This window comes from Nicotiana sylvestris, chromosome 9 (genome assembly GCF_000393655.2).
Source record: "Nicotiana sylvestris chromosome 9, ASM39365v2, whole genome shotgun sequence".
Lineage (NCBI taxonomy): Eukaryota > Viridiplantae > Streptophyta > Magnoliopsida > Solanales > Solanaceae > Nicotiana > Nicotiana sylvestris.
The window spans coordinates 33,687,578-33,708,510 of NC_091065.1; the positions used below are offsets into that span (position 1 = coordinate 33,687,578).

A 20,933-nucleotide genomic window follows, 5' to 3' on the forward strand; every position below is an offset into this window, starting at 1 on the left:
CATCATAGAAGTGGATGAAAGATGGGGATGTAGAATTGGTTTTCCTTCTTCCACTTGGTCTATCTCAATCACCTCAAATGTTTGATATATGAGGGATTCACATCCTTCCTTGGCCTCTATACATGGAATGGATGGGTCATTATAGACGGATGAGTCATCCTCCCCATGAACAACAATTTCTTGCCTGTCATACTCGAATTTGACCATTTGATGTAGGGTGGATGGTATAGCTCTGGCCATATGGATCCACGGCCTTCCCAAAAGAAAATTATAGGAAGTTTTCATATCCAACACTTGAAAGACAATGTTAAATCAATCGGGCCAATTGTCATGGTGAGTTTGATTTCCCCAATAGTGTCTCTTCTTGAACCATCAAAAGCTCTAATGCTAACACTACTAGTTTGAATTGTGTTAGTGTCAATGTTCAGTTGTTGTAGAATAAAAAGAGGGCATACATCTACACTTGAGCCTCCGTCAATCATGACTCCTTTTACGTAATGCCCTTCACATTTGACCACAAGATGCAAAGCTTTATTGTGCCCAGCCCCTTCCTCAGGCAAATCATCATCGCTGAAAGAAATTTTGTTCACCTCAAAGAATCTTTCAGCCATTTTTTCTAGCTGATTCACCGTTGTCTTTTCTGAGACATATGCCTCGTTCAAAGTTTTGATCAACACACGGTGATGTTCTTTAGAGTGCAAAAGCAGAGATAACAAAGATATTTGAGTGGGGGTTTTCCTTAGTTGATCAATGATTGAGTAGTCTTGCATTTTCATCTTCTTAAGGAATTCCTCTACTTCTTTTTCTGAAATGGGTTCTTTCACTGGAAAGTGATTTTCCTTGGCTTGCTTAGCTTTTCTCAATTCCTCTGGTGAGTAGAACCTTCCACAGCAGGTCAAGCCTCCTATTTCATCTGTTTCTTCCACTATCTCTTTTCCTTTGCATGTCATGACAGTTTTGTTATAATTCCAGGGAATAGCTTTTATGTTTGACACTGGGAGTTGTGCAACAGGTCGGATCACAACTGGCTCTGTTATATTTCTCACACCATTATTCAGAACAATCTTTTGGATGCCCCCAGGGATGTAAGGTTTTGGCCCACCCAATTGAACCTCAACATTTTTTGTGCTTCCAGGGACATAGAGAACCGTTTTTTCAGAAACTGCCAAGTTTGAACTAGAACTCGCACCTTTCACAATCAACGGTGCCAATTGCGGCGGGCTTACTATCACTTTTGGCTCTTGCCTTATGGTTCCAACAACCATCTCTGTCTTGCCAGACTGCTTATAATCCCGATCATCACAAATCATCCCAATAAAATGTGTATTATCATGAGCTGGGAGCAGATTGTTTGTGATATTATGAGTATCTTCATTGTTTGTCACCACAATTGCCTTTGCTTCAATCAAATTTTCAATAGATTTCTTTAATGTCCAATAATTTTCGGTACTATGACCTTGGGCGTTAGAGTGATACATCTCGCATTGGAGTCAAAACCTTTTGAATTTGGATTCACATAACGCGGCATGATAGGTTCAATCAACTTCAACTGCATCAATTTTCGAAATAGGCTTGTATACGATTCTCCAATTGGGGTGAACTCTTTCTTTGGCTTCTGTTCTCTCACATATTCCTGTCTGGGACAAGGATTATATGGCGCCCGAAAATTTGGTCGGAGTTTACGGGAGCTTTGTGGAATTGGTGATCGCCATTGTTGGTGATTGGGAGGCCTAACATAAGCCTGAGCATTAAACATTGTGTATTGTTGCGAGGGAACTGAGTACCGGGGACCCTGAGGCAGATAATAATGTTGAGGAGAATTGGATTGTCCTTGTTGGAATTGCACGTAAGAAGGAACTATTCCTCTTTGATCTCCCCCGAATCCTGATGCCATCATGGATCCTTCCTCCTTCTTTTTTCGATTTCCGAAATTGCCTGACCCACTTTGAATTGCTTGTGGTCGCCTTAAGGGCTGCCTGACTCACAATTTTGCCCAACTTCATGCCATTCTCAACTATTTTCCCAATCTTAATCGCCTCAATAAAAGGTTTACCAATGGCGGCCAACATATAATGGAGGTAATCAGGATCCTGAGCTTGGAGAAAGTAGTCAATCATTTCTGCCTCTTTCATTGGTGGTTTGACCCTAGCAGTCTGCTCTCTCCACTTGATTGCATATTCTCTGAAGCTTTCTGTTGGTTTCTTCTTTATGTTGACAAGAGAGGAGCGATATGGCACTATATTAATATTGTACTGAAATTGCTGGAGAAAATCTTGAGTAATGTCATTCCAAACGTGTCAGTGAGAGTTGTCTTGATCTATGAACCACTCTGAAGCAACTCCTGTCAAACTTTCCCCAAAAATAAGCCATGAGTAATTCTTCTTTGCCACTCACTCCCCTTAATTGGTTACAATACCTCTTCAAATGGGCCACATGATCACCATGACCATCATACTTATCAAACTTGGGGTTCTTGAAGCCGGGTGGCAAATGACATGGGGAAACATGCATAAATCATTGAACGAAACACTTTTGTGGCCTCTCAAACCATGTATGTTTATCATGGTTTGTTCCAAGCTCTTCATTTTTCTAGTCATTTCCTCTTGTTCCATATTCTTGTCGGGCTTTTCGATCTCAACTAGGAACATGTTCTGAGCAGTATGCTTGTATGAATCTGGAACCTTGAAAGTCAGTTCTGGAGAGTAATGTTGGGTATCATGAGCATTCAACTGTGGATCATTGTTGAGATTTTGAGCGAGAGCCGGTTGAGGAACGGTGAAAGTAGGGACAATGGGTATAGTATGTGGGTCATTTCTGAGGGGTACAGCTGGAGGACGTGGAATTGAGGTACTGGGGATAGTGGGAAGGTTAATGCTCGGACTGAATCCAAGTTGGTACAATGGGTTACTTGTTATGGAGATGGGCATTTGATTTGCAATTGACACATTATGAAGATTATCCGAAGGCCCTACGGGTAGTGAGGGCGGTGCCCACCCAGGCTTGGTAAATTTCTGCCAATTGTTATTTCAACACTCTTACTTCTTCAACCAGTCCCGAACCTTGTTCAGCTAATTGTCCATGGACATCATCATTATCTGACTCATTCTCACTGTTGTTTGCCATTCTACTTTTTCCTTTTGATCTCGTGTTGTAAGGGTGAGTCGCTAGTTTAAACCACAAACCAACCACATCTATTTAACTTTATCTCTTTAAAATGACAAACAACAAACGTATTAGAGTTAGGCATTTTGCAGATATTAATCACACATTGTATGTCATGCACCTAATGTCATTTTCATTTCTAGAATAAGTTTGGAAGGCTTCATGCTTCATCCCGCCTTTTATTGGTTAATTGGTTTTATTTTCATCTTGAATTTAGTGCTCTCTTTTCTTATTTATTATTATTCAATTTTTTTTTCTTTTTCAGATTAATAATGGTTATGATCGTATCCGATGGGGATTGCCTACGTATCATATCGCCGCATGAATCAGACCATTATGTAGTTCAGGGGAAAACAATAATAGTTTTTTTTTATAAATGAAACAATACAATGACAGAAAGGACATTATATTGAAATGACTTAATAAACTCACACAAGACTAAAAAAAATAAGGATTTAAAAGACTTAACAATGATTCAAACTAAAACATGACTATTACATGAAAAGTTCTAACATCTATGACTATGCTTCAACTCCACAATCTTTTTGCTTTCAACTACTGGAACATCTGCTCATGGTGGGGCTTGACCTGGCTGACCCCCTAATGTACGGTACATCCTCTCTAACTCTGCTGCAAGATGATAGGCAAAAGTAGGTGCATGCTCCAAAAACTTGTCATAATCCATCCCTTGGCAGTTCACATAACTTTGAGCGGTATAAACAACCAAATCATGGACTTGCTCTCTGAAGTACTGGAAATTCTAGTCTCGATCTTGTAACTGCTGCTAGCGAGTGGTGGCTATCTTTCTTATGTGGCCCTCGCGATCTAAAGCTAACTCCAACTGAGCCCGAAGTCTAGCCTGCTCGAGTCTTGCCTGTGCCCTCTCCCTATCAATATCTGCATGTTGATATTCTCTATTGTACCTTCTCATTTCTTCCAACTGTGCATGGAGCTGAGCCTCTGAACGTACCCAATGGGCCTTCTCTCTCTCGAATTGAGCCCTCTCATCTTCAAATTTCGTTACTTGGCAATCCTTACTAGATTTGGCCTTCTAATTTAACTGTACGATTTTTTCCTTAGCTTTGTCCAATGCCTTTTCAGTCTTTGCCAAGATGGAGTCATAATCTTGAACCTTTTCCATTAGATTGGCAATGGTTCTCTGGTCTTTCCAACTTCTCACTGGCACTTTAGACGCTTTCTTCATCTGTTGAAGCCAAACACAAAGGGCTTCATTCTCGCGAATCAGACTCTTCTTTCACCTTCTGCTTCTTGTGCTTGTAAGTCTTTCTCAAAATTGAGGTTCCTCAAGCTTTCTTCTAAGGGATGAACAGTTGCTTTGTATCCCTTTTCCTTTTCACCCCAAGCCAACCATTCTTGGATTTTATCAATGGCATGTGGCCTTTTTACGGTCCTTCTGGCTCATCATCCATGTCACGACCCAACCAATTGGCCGCGATGGGCACCCGGTACCTTACTCAACCGAGTACCAACGTAACGTATCTTTCTTATTACATCATCATATACACGTGACATACGAGCCTAATAGACCAAAATAATCATTTATAAACTCAAAACATAGACCGACAAGGCCGTATAATCTTTCACGTATGTGACATATGTCTACAAGCCTCTAAGAATATATAAATATCATAAAGGTCGGGACAGAGTCCCGCCATACCAAACAATACCCATCTAAATCATACTAACCAAACAAGCAACTCCGAAGTAAATGGAGCGCACCAACATCTTTTGCTAAGCTGATAGCCTACTTAGAGGGCTCTCGACCTATCAATCTTGACCTGCGGGCATGAAACGCAGCGTCCCCAGGCAAAAGGGATGTCAGTACGAATAGTGTACCGAGTATGTAAGGCACATAAATAGGTACATAAGAGACATGGAAGAAATATAGAGTACATGACTCAACCTGTAAGTCTGAATAACTTTGTAAATCATAAATTACTTTTAACATCATGATATGCGTATGAAATGTCATGTCGTGCATAGGTGCATGTTTCATAACATCATCAACCTCTGAGGGCATCCCATCATTTCATATCGGCCATTGTGGGCAAAATCATCATCATATACCAACTGATCAAGTGGTGGTGCGTATATAACGTCATAACCTTTCTCATATCCCATATATATATATATATATATATATATATATATATTCGTGTATATAACGCCGTTTGAATCATATTTACATATATACGCGTATGTAACGCCGTTTGAATCATATTTCAGCTATTGTGGCAACATCATCATCCTATAACAGCTGATTAGGTGGAGATGCGTATATAACGCTGTAACCTTTTTCCCATATCCCATATACATATATTTACATATATATGCATATATAACGTCGTCTGGTCATGGGTCAATGCACATGTATGAAATACATGAAAAATACGTAATAAAATCTTTCGGAGCTTCATAAGACCATTTTGCCTTTGAGTAATATCATAAAGTAAACTCTTTTCAACTTTCGTATTTTTTTCTTCTGAGACCCATGAACAGATGATAAAATATTATGACACACGAAAATTCAAGAATATAGATATCTCTAATACTTCTATGAATAGAGTCATTCATGGAATTTGTGCATTTGCACGTTTCGTTCGTATCGTATGGATCATGCCAAAAGACAAAAGAGATAGTCTTAACATACATGGGTCGATTCTCTTGACAACTCCTCTAGCACCTGTTGATTGTGACAACATATAACGATGGATCGCAGTAGAAAAAAAAATTCGTATGATATTATTTGAGAAAGATTGCATCGTACTCCCTTAAAATCGCAAAATCTCGTTGTTATAACATTACGTAGTCTCGTATGTTTTTTTGGTGGCAAAATCACATTTTTTCTAATGAACTGTTGAAGCTTTCCCTTGTATTTGACCAAAAGAGTATGTTGATTGAATTGATGCTTTCAGTTTTGGCATTACCAAGATCAATTTACGTTTTGTGGATACTGATTTAAGCTTTCTTAGTATTTCGTCTTCTTTTGTAACTTTGCCAAATGTTGTATATGTGTCATCTCCACATTTCCACCTTTGCCACATAATGAAATGACTTAAAGAGTCATTCATGGGCTTTAAGGGGTGCTGCCACGTTGGACTCCTTAATTCCATTACCCAATTAATTAGGTAATGTCTCGTTACCCGATAATTAATTAATTACCCGTAAAACTGAGAATTATTCCCACTTACTCAAAAATATTACTCACTTTTCACATACCTCATACACCTTACTATTATGGTCATGTGGTACCTTGTATGGTACTAGTCCATAAATACCGAGTATTTTAGCTTGAGCTGTATTTTATCCCAACATGTCAAACTTGGACGAAAATTCATTTTCTTTGACTTGCTTCCCCTTTCACCTTTACGAATTTACTTATTACTTGTTTGAAATAGCATAATCCTTATAATCTCAAAATAATCTTTTCCTTGGACTGTTGTCAGTTATCTTATGACAAATTCAACGTACAATACTACAGGGTGCAACATCGTCGTAATGTACTACTGCGGGACGTGACATCTCACTTCCGGGCTCTCATTAATTTATTTATGGCATATTTTCATGTACGAAAATATGGGGTGTAACATCATTCCCCCCTTTGGAACATTCGTCCTCGAATGTTGACTGATGCGCTTATCGTTCTCATATCCCGAAGCTCTTGCGAATACTTTAGTAATCCTTTTGCCATCTAGGTAATTGTTCTATGAATAAGTCCAAAGGCCAGTGCATTCCCCCCTTTAGGCCTCTTTCCTACACCATGACTTGTGATCGAATCCCTTCCAATCTCGTAACTGTTGCTACCTTCCATTATGCAGCTTCTATGATACTGACCGTGTAAGTGTTCCTATGCGACTCTCCTCTCCTTTTTCCTCCAGCTTTTAGCCAATCCTAAAGTTCTTCTCTTGGTATTTGTAGAACTTACGAATATTGCTATATCTTATTTTATAGACCTGGTTATCCATTCGTATGACTTTACTGCATCTACATAGGTCATACTATACCATAACTCTTACCTCGATTTCTCGTTACTGAGATCTGCTAACCAAATCTCATATTACTTTCGTTGTTTATCTCATACGTATAAATCTATATCCTTTAATGCCTCCACATTACTGTTCATCTTTAAGAATGACGGCCTAATCTCCTCTCATACTTTATAACTTTTATCCATCCATTGTTGATTCACCTCAATTTCGATCCATAATCCACCCCTGATAACTTAACCTTTTATGTAATATTGCTATTAGGATTCACGTTTTATCGAGGAACATCTGAAATGATTAGATTGATCCACCTGGGGCGATACCCTGCTTTCATAACCGTATCTCACGGTATCCCAATGTGATTCACCTTGCGTGCGTATTTTAATCATGTTCAATTCATGAGATCCCTTTCTTTTATTCGTCAGATCATTACTCAATCTAAGGCCCAAACGTCATTTTTTGTCTATAATTATTACACCCTCATTCTATTAATAGGGCAGCATTTCATCTCTTCTGAATGTTATTAGTCTTAGACTCCTTTGAGTTCCTTCAGGTTATACTGAACTTTCTATAACTTAGAGAAACCATTAGCTTTCTTGTTTTCATGGGTCTTAATCCTGATGACTTATCCGTTCTTGTCACATTTTCACTCACATTTTCTTATTCTTACTCCTGTTTTCCTAAAACTTTGTCGTTCTACCATACTTTAGCTTGCAACCTTTCTTCAACTTGAATGTACCGCAGATTTCCTTATGTTATTTTAGAATATCAAGCGAGACATCACATAGTCTCTAACTCCTCTTTGCTTTTTTAACTAGGTCTCTCGATATTTAAAAACCATAGGTTGGAAGATATGCCACTGACGACGCTACTATCATTTCTGGACACTGAATCCTAGCGTTTCTAGCCCCCTTTTTTCCGTAGTATGGACAATTCACAACCTTCTGCATTTGACGTTGTTCACCTTTATCTTACTTACCTTAAAATCTTGCATCACATCTTGTATCCTTTTTATGAGCTTCCTCCCCCATAGGTATAATTCACATCCATAATTTGAAGCTTTATTATAATACTTGCACCTCTATTGTATACATAAACCGGTGAGAGCTTCATACTGACTTCTTATAAGGCTTGTATTCTTCTGATGCTATAGAATATGGCTACTGAACTATTTCTCTTATACCTCTAATATTTAAGAGTGATCCTGCAATGTTCTCAATCATGAGGTCTATAATTTTCTGGGTCCTAATCAGACTCCTGACTTACTTAGTTGATGTAACTATTTAGTTTCATCTTCCTTCTGATCAGCCTTTTTGTAGGCTTAAGCTATCTATCAATCTGTGGCTCATGGTATCGGTTACTACCTTAGCCTTTTATGGGCGTTATGGAATATCCCTGATACAATCTTCTAACAATTCAATCCTTTGTCTATGTCCTGGGCTCAATTCTTTCTTTTAACTTATACCGGAGTCTTCTATGGTTGTATGATTGTCAACAAATATGTTGTCTAGATAATGCTCCAAAATCTTGAGTGTATCCATAACCTACTAACTCTGGATCATTGATCGAATAATTCTTTCATTCCATCTTAGCTTTCTTCCAACGTAAGCTATTACTTTTCCTGGTCTTTCCGCCCCCTTGTTGCGTCAATACTTAGCTTATCTTAGTGTCCACACTTGCCCGAGTTTTCATACAACTCATATGATCTCGAATATTACTTTTAATTCTTACTTCCCATTCATTAGCCACGGTAGGTGCTACTTTCCTTTGGAATGCTTACAATGTTATTGTGAGACTGTCGTTATAAGACCATTTCCTCCTTCGGTTACCCAGCTTAGGTTGAAGCGTTCTTCCTTATTTCCTCAGCTAGCCTTTCTTTTTAGTACTTAAGGAGAACCCTTGACCCTTGTAAAGCTGTGAGCTTATTACAGACATTTTGATGTCCTTCCTTGCCTATAATTATCCGTAGTTGTTTACCTCCATGCCCTTGTGCTTGTAGGGTTGCTTCTGGACTGATATTTTGATTGCTTTCCTAGTGGCACTATCTTTCATTCCTATCTGAATACTTCTTAAGTATTACAATGACGTCACTGTGAGGCTGAGTTCACTATGTTGGGTTTTACTATTTTTATCTTGCATGATCTGCTGACTCATCTGTAACTTCCTATTTCGCCATAACTAGGCTTTTTTCTTAATCAACCACCAACTATTCGTTGGCCTATTCTCATATCAATTTTTCGTGTAATCTTTCTTGGGTTGTTTCCTTTGTTTTAACTTACCGCTCGTACTGACTCCTTATCTATTACTAACATTTCGGGTAGGAACCTTTACTTCATCTCCTTGACGTCGTATTTGCATAATGTTTTGGAATCGTAACATATACGTAGGCTTCGGATAATTTCAGTCACATCCCTTTTCTTTTTTTCGCATTCTTCCTTTACCATTCCATATTCACTAGAACCACTTAATTCTGGCTTAATCCACATTACTCCATATTCCCCCCTTTAGGGGTGTACTAAAATCTGAAGCCACGAGGATCTACCTATAGATGTTTTACCTCTTCATCTTTGGCATCATTTCTCAACATCAATGATCCTTACTCGCCTTGTGTCAATTCTTCTGTACCAAGGATGACAAATTCCCTTACTCACGAGGGTGACACTTAGCGTAACTGGTACATACAGTCTCTTAAGCTTAACTTTTCTCACATTACTTGCTCTAGGGAAGCGTCTCCCTGAATGACTATTCTCTGAATTCATCGTGAATCTTCTTCTGTGGTCCATTCTATTACCGCCGGAACGAAATCTGAAATTCCCATGATGCCGAGTATTTTCCAATCATTCAGTCCCTAATTCATATTTAGTTTATCTTGTTTACCAGTTCATACTGATTTCTGTTACTTTGGGGATTAACTCTCCCCTCTGGTAGTCACGTTGGAATCACGAATTTATTTCTCGAAATGAGGATATAACCTTATGGCCTATACTCTTTCGTTGTCTTAAGGTCCATCACCTTTCGTCCCTTCTTTCATTTGACTATAGGTTCTGTAACACTCTACCGGTTTCATCCATGTATCACACTTTATTCATAATGCTTCCTTATCTCTCTTCTCATTACTCTGCTAATATTTCTACATATCCCCTTTCTTGTGAAAACTTCAATACAACATTCTTTCGCTTTTAGCTTCCCTTTTGCTCCATCCAATGGCACTTTGGGTTGCTCAACATCCTCGCTCTACTAGAGATGAGAGCCACACTTAAGGTAATATTTATCTCATCCAGGCTTTCAGTGCCTATCTTCTAACGGCTAGTATTCACATCTAATCGTAATATTCTAAGGTGCACCATTTAGGTGTCTCACAAGAAGATCTATTGGCACATTTGTAATACCCTTCGAAAATGCCAACAAATAAAAGTAATCCATTTACCAATTTGGGTTACTCTAACCCCAGCCAGATCTTGATATCACATCCTTCTCTTAACTATACCTATTAGCCCCCACATGACATAACTGAAATGGGTGTGACCAATTGTACATACCTCTGTTACTGTTGAATATAATTCAAAAAGCTTATGTTCCTTTGCCTCAATTATAAACGTTGTTAACCTTTATTAACTGAGCGTCTCGTACCCTTCTTCATCTTGCTTTTTTTGCTTGTTGAAACTTGTATTTATCTTCTTAATCTCTCATTGTCTTTCACCATAAAGGTGGATAGGCATTCTTGCCTTAAGGCTCCTTTTCAAGAGGCTTACACATATTAATACGCACATGATCTGCTGAAGACCTTATATTTACTTATCATAAGCATGATACAAAGTTGTGTTCCTCTAAAGCAACACTTTCACAACTATATCTCTTATCGATCATCTTTCTGAACGTAGGCATCATCTTATTACGAATAAAAATAAAAGATCGGGACTTGAATTCTTGTAAGTGAGCTCTACCACACGATCTAGAGTAAGAAGAAAGAGTGGCAGTCTTAAATGCCCTGTAGCCTCCTACTTATAAATATGGTGCATGACACACCCATAAACAAGACTCTACTAGACACGGCTTGTAGACTCCCTAGGACAGAACTGCTCTAATACCACTTTTGTCACGACCCAAACCGATTGGCCGCGACGGGCACCCGGCACCTTACTCAACCGAGTACCAACGTAACATATTTTTCTTATTACATCATCATATGCACATGACATACGGGCCTAATAGACCAAAATAATCATTTATAAACTCAAAATATAGGCCGACAAGACCGTATAATCTTTCACGTACACGACATATGTCTACAAGCCTCTAAGAATACATAAATATCATAAAGATCGGGATAGAGTCTCGTCATACCAAACAATACTCGTCTAAATCATACTAACCAAACAAGCAACTCCGAAGTAAATGGAGCGCACCAACATCTTCTGCTGAGCTGATAGCCTACTTAGAGGGCTCTCGACCTGTCTATCTAGACCTGCGGGCATGAAACGCAGCGTACCTAGGCAAAAGGGACGTTAGTATGAATAATGTACCGAGTATGTAAGGCACATAAATAGGTACATAAGAGACATGGAAGAAATATAGAGTACATGACTCAACCTGTAAGTCTGAATAACTTTGTAAATCATAAATTACTTTTAACGTCATGCATATGCGTATGAATGTCACGTCGTGCATATGTACATGTTTCATAACATCATCAGCCTCTGAGGGCATCCCATCATATCATATCGGCCACTGTGGGCAAAATCATCATCATATACCAGCTGATCAAGTGGTGGTGCGTATATATCCATAACCTTTCTCATATCCCATATACATATATATACATAAATATATACTCGTATATAACGCCGTTTGAATCATATTTACATATATACGCGTATATAACGCCATTTGAATCATATTTCAGCTATTGTGGGCAACATCATCATCATATACCAGCTGATCAGGTGGTGATGCGTATATAACGCCATAACTTTTTCTCATATCCCATATACATATATTTACATATATATATGCGTATATAACGTCGTCTGGTCATGGGTCAATGCACATGTATGAAATGCATGAAAAATACGTAATAAAATCTTTAGGAGCTTCATATGACCATTTTGCCTTTGAGTAATATCATAAAGTAAACTCTTTTCAACTTTCGTATTTTTTTCTTGTGAGACCCATGAACAGATGATAAAATATTATGACACACGAAAATTCAAGAATATAGATATCTCTAATAATTCTATGAATAGAGTCATTCATGGAATTTGTACATTTTCACATTTCGTTCGTATCGTATGGATCATGCCAAAAGAAAGAAGAGATAGCCTTAACATACCTGGGTCGATTCTCTTGACAACTCCTCTAGCACCCGTTGATTGCGACAACACGTAACGACGGATCGCAGTAGAAAAAAAAATTCGTATGATATTATTTGAGAAAGATTGCACCGTGCTCCCTTAAAATCGCAAAATCTCGTTGCTATAACATTACGTAGTCTCGTATGATTTTTGGTGGCAAAATCATGTTTTTTCTAATGAACTGCTAAAGCTTTCCTTTGTATTTGACCAAAAGAGTATGTTGATTGAATTGATGCTTTCAGTTTTGGCATTACCAAGATCAATTCACGTTTTGTGGATACTGATTTAAGCTTTCTTAGTACTTCATCTTCTTTTGTAACTTTGCCAAATGTTGTATATGTGTCATCTCCACATTTCCACCTTTGCCACATAATGAAATGACTTAAAGAGTCATTCATGGGCTTTAAGGGGTGTTGTCACGTTGGACTCCTTAATTCCATTACCCAATTAATTAGGTAATGTCCCGTTACCCGATAATTAATTAATTACCCGTAAAATTGAGAATTATTCCCACTTACTTAAAATATTACTCACTTTTCACATACCTTATATATCTTACTATTATGGTCATGTGGTACCTTGTATGGTACTAGTCCATAAATACCGAGTATTTTAGCTTGAGCCGTATTTTATCCCAACATGCCAAACTTGGACGAAAATTCATTTTCTTTGACTTGCTTCCCCTTTCACCTTTACGAATTTACTTATTACTTGTTTGAAATAGCATAATTCTTATAATCTCAAAATAATCTTTTCCTTGGACTGTTGTCAGTTATCTTATGATAAATTCAACGTACAATACTACAGGGTGCAACATCGTCGTAATGTACTACTGCGAGACGTGACATCTCACTTCCGGGCTCTCATTAATTTATTTATGGCGTATTTTTATGTACAAAAATATGGTGTGTAACAATTCACGCGAGATCTCTTCTCAAACCACATAGCATAACCCAGATCTATCTCACCTTTCGCAAGATCTGGAACTTGGGTATCATCTTTCAAGTAGCGACAACCATTCCAAATTCGTTGGATTAAAGCCTCAGGGAGTGGGGCTTCGGGGTGTAGCTCAATCACTTGCACACTCAAATTTTCGTCATCAGGCACCACTTGGTACCTTCCTAGCTGTCTTAGAACTCTCTGTGGCGCATACGGCTGGACACTTCTCAAACCCAACAACAGCAAATAACTCTTTAAGGCCGACATGTGTATTACCTCTCTTACCGGGAGTCATCCCAAAATCCACTCAATTTAACTTGCATTTAAAGATCTTAGGTGGGATATCCAGGCTTCCACCCCTTTTGGAGAATTATAGTCTTTTATTATATCTTTATAACTCTCAATGAAATTGTCCTTGCTCAGACCATACCGCATGAACTTGGGGTGATGTCGGAGATGTTCAATCAACCACATTTGCAACAAAATATTACACCCTTCGAAGAATTTTGCCCCGGACTTACACAAAGTCAACGCCCGATAAATGTCTGATAGAATGATCAGGGCAAGAGTGTGATGTTCTTTGGTAGTGAGGACCTGTACGACCCTGGCTATGCGAATGTCAATTGTCCGCTCATTGTTTGGGAAGACCATGATCCCTAGAAACGCCACTTTGAAGGCGAAGCGACGGTGAATCTGCCATGTGTCCTTGTTCTACTTGTTGCTAAGGCCTTTTTCATGAATTTCAAACTCATTTGGCTGCCCGAACCTAGAATATAGGAAGTAGAAAGAACAACACTCTTTGACTACGTTGGTCTTTCTGATTTGATTACTGATGTTCAGAAGACCAAAGAATCGGTGTACAGAGGGAGCCTTTAGGAATATGAGCTTCTGGTTTCTCAAATCCCTGCCAAAACCAGAATATCCAGCTATCTCTTCTAAAGTGGGAGTAAGCTCAAAATCAGAGAAGCGGAAGACATTGTGAACAAGGTCCCAAAAAGTCACTAGTGCCACAATCAAATCATCGCGTGGTTTAACTTTCATAATATCTGTGAGGGCTCCCAAATACTTAGTGACTCATTCCTGACCATCTTCTCCTAAGTCATACCACCACATCTGAAGCTGAAGTAGAAACCCATCTACAACCGTCAACGGTGTGTTCTGGATAGTGCTCATTTTATACCTATGGGTGATTAAGGTTAGGGTTGACACTAGCCGCAAAAAAACAGAACCAATGCACTCGTTTTGTAAAATAATCTTTTGTATGTAAATCTATTTTAAGAAAAATCTAAGAGAGGGTGGCTATTTTTGCAATTATGGCCCCTTCATACTTCCAAAGATAACTTTAGGGTCGGGATGGGCATGATGGGCATTATGGGCATGATGGTAAAAGTGATGCCCAATTGACAGACATGTCCATTTTTGCGAGAATAGCCCTTCGACAATTTTGAAAATGCTCTAAGGCTATTCCGGCACAAACGGTTGGGGATTAACCGAAGTTGGGTCTGCTTATTTGTTTTTTATTTAAAAAAAACACAAGACACATTTCCCTCTTTTTTTTAAAGTTATTTTTGTAAAAATGAGGCCGAATCCTATGGAGGTTGCCTACGTATCTCACATCCAGTGAGAATCAGACCCGCGTAGTTCGTAAATGTTTCAGGAATAGGATGATACTTTTTGAAAAATTCAGGATTATTTTGTAATAATCTTTTTGGGGTAAATACCGAGATTTTTGAAAAACCGGGTAAATTTTCTCCCTTTTGGTTTTCCCTCAATTTTTATATTTTTATTTTTATTTTATTATTTTTTTAGAAACCGGTCAACATGCGCAAGCCGAATCAAACATAATGCACAAGTAGTACATAAGATGCATCAGGATAGTCTTGCAATTCTCGGATACACCTGTCCTAGACGAACCCAACCCCTATGTTGAGTCCCCAAAGTCAAATGCACATGATGCAAACAAGCGTTCCTACTAGGAAACTGGCATGAGGCTATGTTATTCTAGGTTTAAATCCTAGGGGGATTTAGACCTGGCTTACCCAAGCGGACGGCTCGAGCCGAAGTGGGGACAACGTACCGGGAGCACGAAAGTCTACCCGACCTAGTTACTTGACCCAACCTCGTTCTAATTGGTATGACTTCTAACAGAAAAGTGGGTCACGCGCACGTGTGCACCATAAATTCAGAAGACTCAGAAGGGAGGCATAAGAAGACAGTTTAATACAATTCAAATAATATCAAAGCGGTAAATGCAACAATTAGCACATTAGGACCAAAAATACAGTAATAACATCAAATCAATAAATCCAAGTATAGATCACATTATAAGCTTGAATTCTGAACCCTGAACCAGAAGTTCTGGGTTCTTTTCACCAGTGGAGTTGCCAGAGCTCTCACACCTCTTTTTTCCCGAGGGGATATGAGTTTTTCCAATTAAAGTGACATTAATCGAAATGGGATTATTTATTTTATTCAGAGTCGTCACTTGGGATAATTTATGGTGTCCCAGGTCACCGGTTTATTTTAAATCCCAAATCAAGGAAGATTGACTCCATTTTAAGTCTGTGAAACTAGAAGACCGGGTAAGGAATTCTGTTAACTCGGGAGAAGGTGTTAGGTATTCCCGGATTTCGTGATTTTAGCACGGTCGTTTTTAATCATACCTGGCTCAATTAAATTATTTAATTACGTATTTTAGAACCTATGTGTATTTTTACCTTTACCACTCTTAACTGCTTGATTATTTGTAATTATGAAATTATCTTGAAACAAGTCACGCGTACGTGTACTTATTTTGTTCGGTGCATCAAGAATCATGTCACGTGTACGTGTACACATAATCATGCTTTGTTAATTATCAAAATTATTTGGCCAAGGTCGTGCGAACGCGTACCTTTGAATTATATGTGAAAGCAGGTGAATATGTTGAAACTGTGAGAATAGAAAAGTCTATTTGGAATGTAATGATGTACAGAGATGGCAAAACTAAGACCATTGTTTCTGGCAGCTTGAATTTCATTGATGGAACTCCAACTTTTGATACGGCCACATTTGGTAAGTTTTCATCTTTCACCCCTAATATTTCTTGTTATTTTATCTGTCTAAAATCAAATTCAAGCGGTAATTTCACACTAAACACATGCATTTGAGCTTTTATTACTAACAACAATGACGTTTCGGTTAGTGATAGAAATTCAAAATTAATTGTTATTAAACTTACTTGGTTAACTACTATATTAGACAACTGAATCATATTTTTAAGAGATTCAGATGTCTTTGGATTTTAAGCTCTGTTTTCGGACCCTCACCTTATATTCGTGCCCTTCCCCCTTTCATTCTCGTTCTATTTTTCTTTTCCAAAAAAAAATATTTCCCTATTTTTGTTCTCTTTCCTTCTTCTTCATATTACCGTTTTCATGCTTAAGGGATATTCAACCTTGGTTAAATAAACTAAAATAATATTAATTCATAAAACATGAAATTTTTTTAAAAATGGAACCAAAGCAATAGAACATCAATTAAGGAATAAAATGCTAAAAGAAATATTTAAACAAAATTCCTGTAAAACGTTAACCCATTTACATTCTTAATTCCAATATGTACCTCTTGAATGATTTTAAATTAACAACATAGATGAGAAGTGCATAATTCCAATGACTGATTTTGACAAAAATTAGCCTCAAATTACTACTGATTAATATTTATTAAAGACACCCATCTAATGTAATAACACAATAAACTAAATTGGGCCTCTTTTTTATAAAAGAAAGATAAGAAAAGCTGATACAAAATTAATGCAAACAAAATATTATGCAAATTTAAGTGAGAGCCAACATGTACAGTACAGAGAAACATTTTCAACCAAGAACAAAGTAGAACCCAGGCGCTAATTCAGAAACAGAGAAAGGAAAGAACCTTAATATTAACTTTCAACTTTTGATTTTTTTTTGACTGATGATTTGCTCCGAAACAGGATGGAATAGCGGATGAGACCTCAACGGAAAGATATACACTGTCGGCTTCGAACCTTCGTCTCTTTCCAAAAAATTCTGTCGATCCTTCTTACTTAATTCTTTATAGAATGTAATCCCCCCACCTGTGAGTATCCTCTTGTCTCTTTATAGAGAAGAATATTAGTAGATTTTTTGTTCCTCGAATTTGGAATGGGGGAACATGGGTTTTTAAGTGAAGTTGTGGAATTGGGTTTGTGTGCTAGTGTGGAGTCAGACGTGAAGAGTGGGGGATTGGGGAAGTTAGGGAGTTAGGGAAATGAGGGATTGTGGTGAGGAGATCATCGGTAATTAGTTAGGATAATATTTTTTGTATCTTTCAAGATTTATCCCTTCTTTTCTTTTTTTTGGCTTTTCGTTAGTTTGTTTACGTTAGTTTTGTAGCTTTTTCTTCTTTTTTTTTACTAACCCTTTTTCGTAAATAAAATTAAAGTAAAGTACGTACGTATATATATATATATATATATATGCCAACTTACTCTAAGATTTATAATTAAATACATAAATAAGACAATCCAATATTTGCACTATAATTTAAATTATAGTAAAAAAAATATCATAGCTTACTTATTAAAATTCTAATAAAAAGAAACCATATATATATATAATAATTTTTTAAAAATAAAAATAATAAATCCATACTCTAAGAATGCAAGCATTTTTGTAGTTTTCTGTTATTAAGATTAGACCCTAAAGAGATATTTACACTAAAATAGTAAAGAATTTGGGTGGGGTCAAAAATTAGTTGTTCACAACGAACATTCTAGTATTGATATCTGACTGTACTATTCTAGAGTGCACCATCGGGGTGTCTCATAAGGAGAACTATTACTACGTTTGCAATATCCTTCGGAAATATTAGCTAATGCTAACAATCCTTCCACCGTTTTGGGTTACTCTAACTCTAGCTGGTTCCCGATATCCCATCCTTTCACTTAAACAATATCTGTTAGCTCCAATAGGGCATAGCTAAGATGGGTGTTTTCAATTGTACATACCTCTATTACTGTTGAAAATAACTCAGAATGCTTACATTTCTCTACCTCTCACGGTAAAGGGTTGGTCCCGGAAGAGCTTATGCCCGGAGTTCAAACTCTATCGGGGAAAAATACACCTCAAACCTTGCATAATTCGACGCAAATAGAAAAACTTTCACAATACTTAAACTAAAAGTACGCAAAGAGAAACATTTGCACTATACTTAAACGAGAAAATACTTCTATTCACAACAAACGTGTTAAGCAACACAAACAAAAAAGTATGAAAAAAAAGTGAAAAAAAAAAAGCAAAAGCTAAGCTATTGCACCCCCGGAATCCGGAGGAAGAGAAGTATCAGCATCCCCAAGAGAGGTAGGCAGATCTACCGCCGGCTCATCATCTTGGCCTTCACTATCTTGGCCTTCACCACCTTGGCCTTCTCCATCATCTCCTTCAGGTTCTTTTTTAGTTCCCAAGAACTTGAAACCCAAACCAGAAGAGTCAGAGGCATTAGGTCGGACCGGGAGACCCCTCCGGTTAGTTGACTCCGGCGCACGGGCCTAGGCGATTTCGGCATCAAAATCAATGACGCCAGTTTTGGCATCTTCCAAGGTTTTTCTCCGCATGATATACATAGACTATGTTTTTTCAATATTGAGGGAAACCCCTCAGCACTGAAGTTCTTCATTAAGACAGTCAATCTCAGTCGAAAGGTTATCCTTCTCGAATCTAACGGCCTGAAGGCTCACATCAAGGTTACGGACATTAGAATTAAAAACTTTATTATAATTTATAACTCTCTTATGCCTCTCTTCCAATCGGGAATACTTCTCCTCGGCAGCAATAGCAACTTCTTCAGCTTTGGAGTTCAAGGACGCCTCTAAATTATACAATCTTTCAGTAGAGGAATCCTCGCTATCGGATGTAGCAAGAACGATATGGTGGACCTCAACCCACTTCGCCCTAGCTTCTTCAAATTGTACCCTTAACAGGGCGGCCTCTTGGCTAAGGGTTGCTGCCTCTTACTTGCTTTGCTGCAACCGAGCCTCCAATTCAGCGGCCTCAATAGCTCGTGCTTCCAATTCCGGGAGGCTGGTAGTAATCTGATCCCACTCGGCCAACAATTGATCACGTGCAGAGGTAAGATTTTCTTTGTCAAGGATCAATCTCTGAAGTCCCTCGGAAGCAAGGAAGTTAGCCTACAAAATAGAAGTACAAAATTAAACCCTGCCATAACAAAGATAGAAGGAAAAACATAAGGAACAAAGAGCGTACCACCGCCGCGTTATGCATGGCATTGTTCATCAAATACTCTCCCAAGAGAGACTGTATTTTATTCATGTCCCTTCCAAAGACAAAGGTTTTAAATAATTAGCAAGTTCCGCCAGTTTTGGCATCTTCCAAGGTTTCTCTCCGCATGATATACATAGACTATATTTTTTCAATATTGAGGGAAACCCCTCAGCACTGAAGTTCTTCATTAAGACAGTCAATCTCAGTCGAAAGGTTATCCTTCTCGAATCTAACGGCCTGAAGGCTCACATCAAGGTTACGGACATTAGAATTAAAAACTTTATTATAATTTATAACTCTCTTATGCCTCTCTTCCAATCGGGAATACTTCTCCTCGGCAGCAATAGCAACTTCTTCAGCTTTGGAGTTCAAGGACGCCTCTAAATTATACAATCTTTCAGTAGAGGAATCCTCGCTATCGGATGTAGCAAGAACGATATGGTGGACCTCAACCCACTTCGCCCTAGCTTCTTCAAATTGTACCCTTAACAGGGCGGCCTCTTGGCTAAGGGTTGCTGCCTCTTACTTGATTTGCTGCAACCGAGCCTCCAATTCAGCGGCCTCAATAGCTCGTGCTTCCAATTCCGGGAGGCTGGCAGTAATCTGATCCCACTCGGCCAACAATTGATCACGTGCAGAGGTAAGATTTTCTTTGTCAAGGATCAATCTCTGAAGTCCTTCGGAAGCAAGGAAGTTAGCCTACAAAATAGAAGTACAAAATTAAACCCTGCCACAACAAAGATAGAAGGAAAAACATAAGGAACAAAGAGCGTACCACCGCCGCGTTATGCATGGCATTGTTCATCAAATACTCTCCCAAGAGAGACTGTATTTTATTCATGTCCCTTCCAAAGACAAAGGTTTTAAATAATTAGCAAGTTCTACCGGACCAAACAACATATGACATATGGTAAAAACCGAGAGGGTAACACTCCTCCTCCTTATGGGATCGTCGGAGGGAGCAAAATAGTTATGTCCTAAATTCCCATGAACTAGGAACTTGGGAAGGGAGACATCCTCCTCTCGGATGATAGCGGCCGGTGGAGATGATATAGTAGTTGCTGGTGGCGAAGGCAGTGTTGGCGAAGAAGTTGATGAAGCTGTGTTGTAAGTTGTGAAGTAGTTGCGGCAAAAGCAGTGCTGGTTGTTGGTTGCTCACCAACCGAAGGCAAAAAAAGACCCGGTACCCAGCC

At 38.4% G+C, this 20,933-nt stretch overlaps 1 protein-coding gene, 1 long non-coding RNA gene and 1 pseudogene across 2 annotated transcripts; all 3 read right to left on the reverse strand.

The window, feature by feature from the left end:
- Positions 1 to 281: 281 nt before the first annotated feature.
- On the reverse strand, positions 282 to 1,478 carry LOC104215091 (uncharacterized). Its single transcript, XM_009764840.2, has one exon. It carries the CDS (start codon positions 1,476 to 1,478, stop codon positions 282 to 284), a length of 1,197 nt encoding a protein of 398 aa, XP_009763142.2.
- Positions 1,479 to 11,380: 9,902 nt separating this feature from the next.
- LOC138877147 (uncharacterized) lies at positions 11,381 to 17,766 on the reverse strand. Its single transcript, XR_011402477.1, has 2 exons — positions 17,375 to 17,766; positions 11,381 to 11,658 (listed from the first exon to the last, which is right to left on the reverse strand). It is a non-coding gene; the product is annotated as an uncharacterized lncRNA (long non-coding RNA).
- On the reverse strand, positions 13,706 to 14,718 carry LOC138877146 (uncharacterized; annotated as a pseudogene).
- Positions 17,767 to 20,933: the final 3,167 nt, after the last annotated feature.

What these genes read in the sequence shown, in the direction of transcription:
- LOC104215091 (XM_009764840.2), bottom strand. Translation starts at nt 1,478, where the DNA reads ATGTATCACTCTAACGCCCAAGGTCATAGTACCGAAAATTATTGGACA.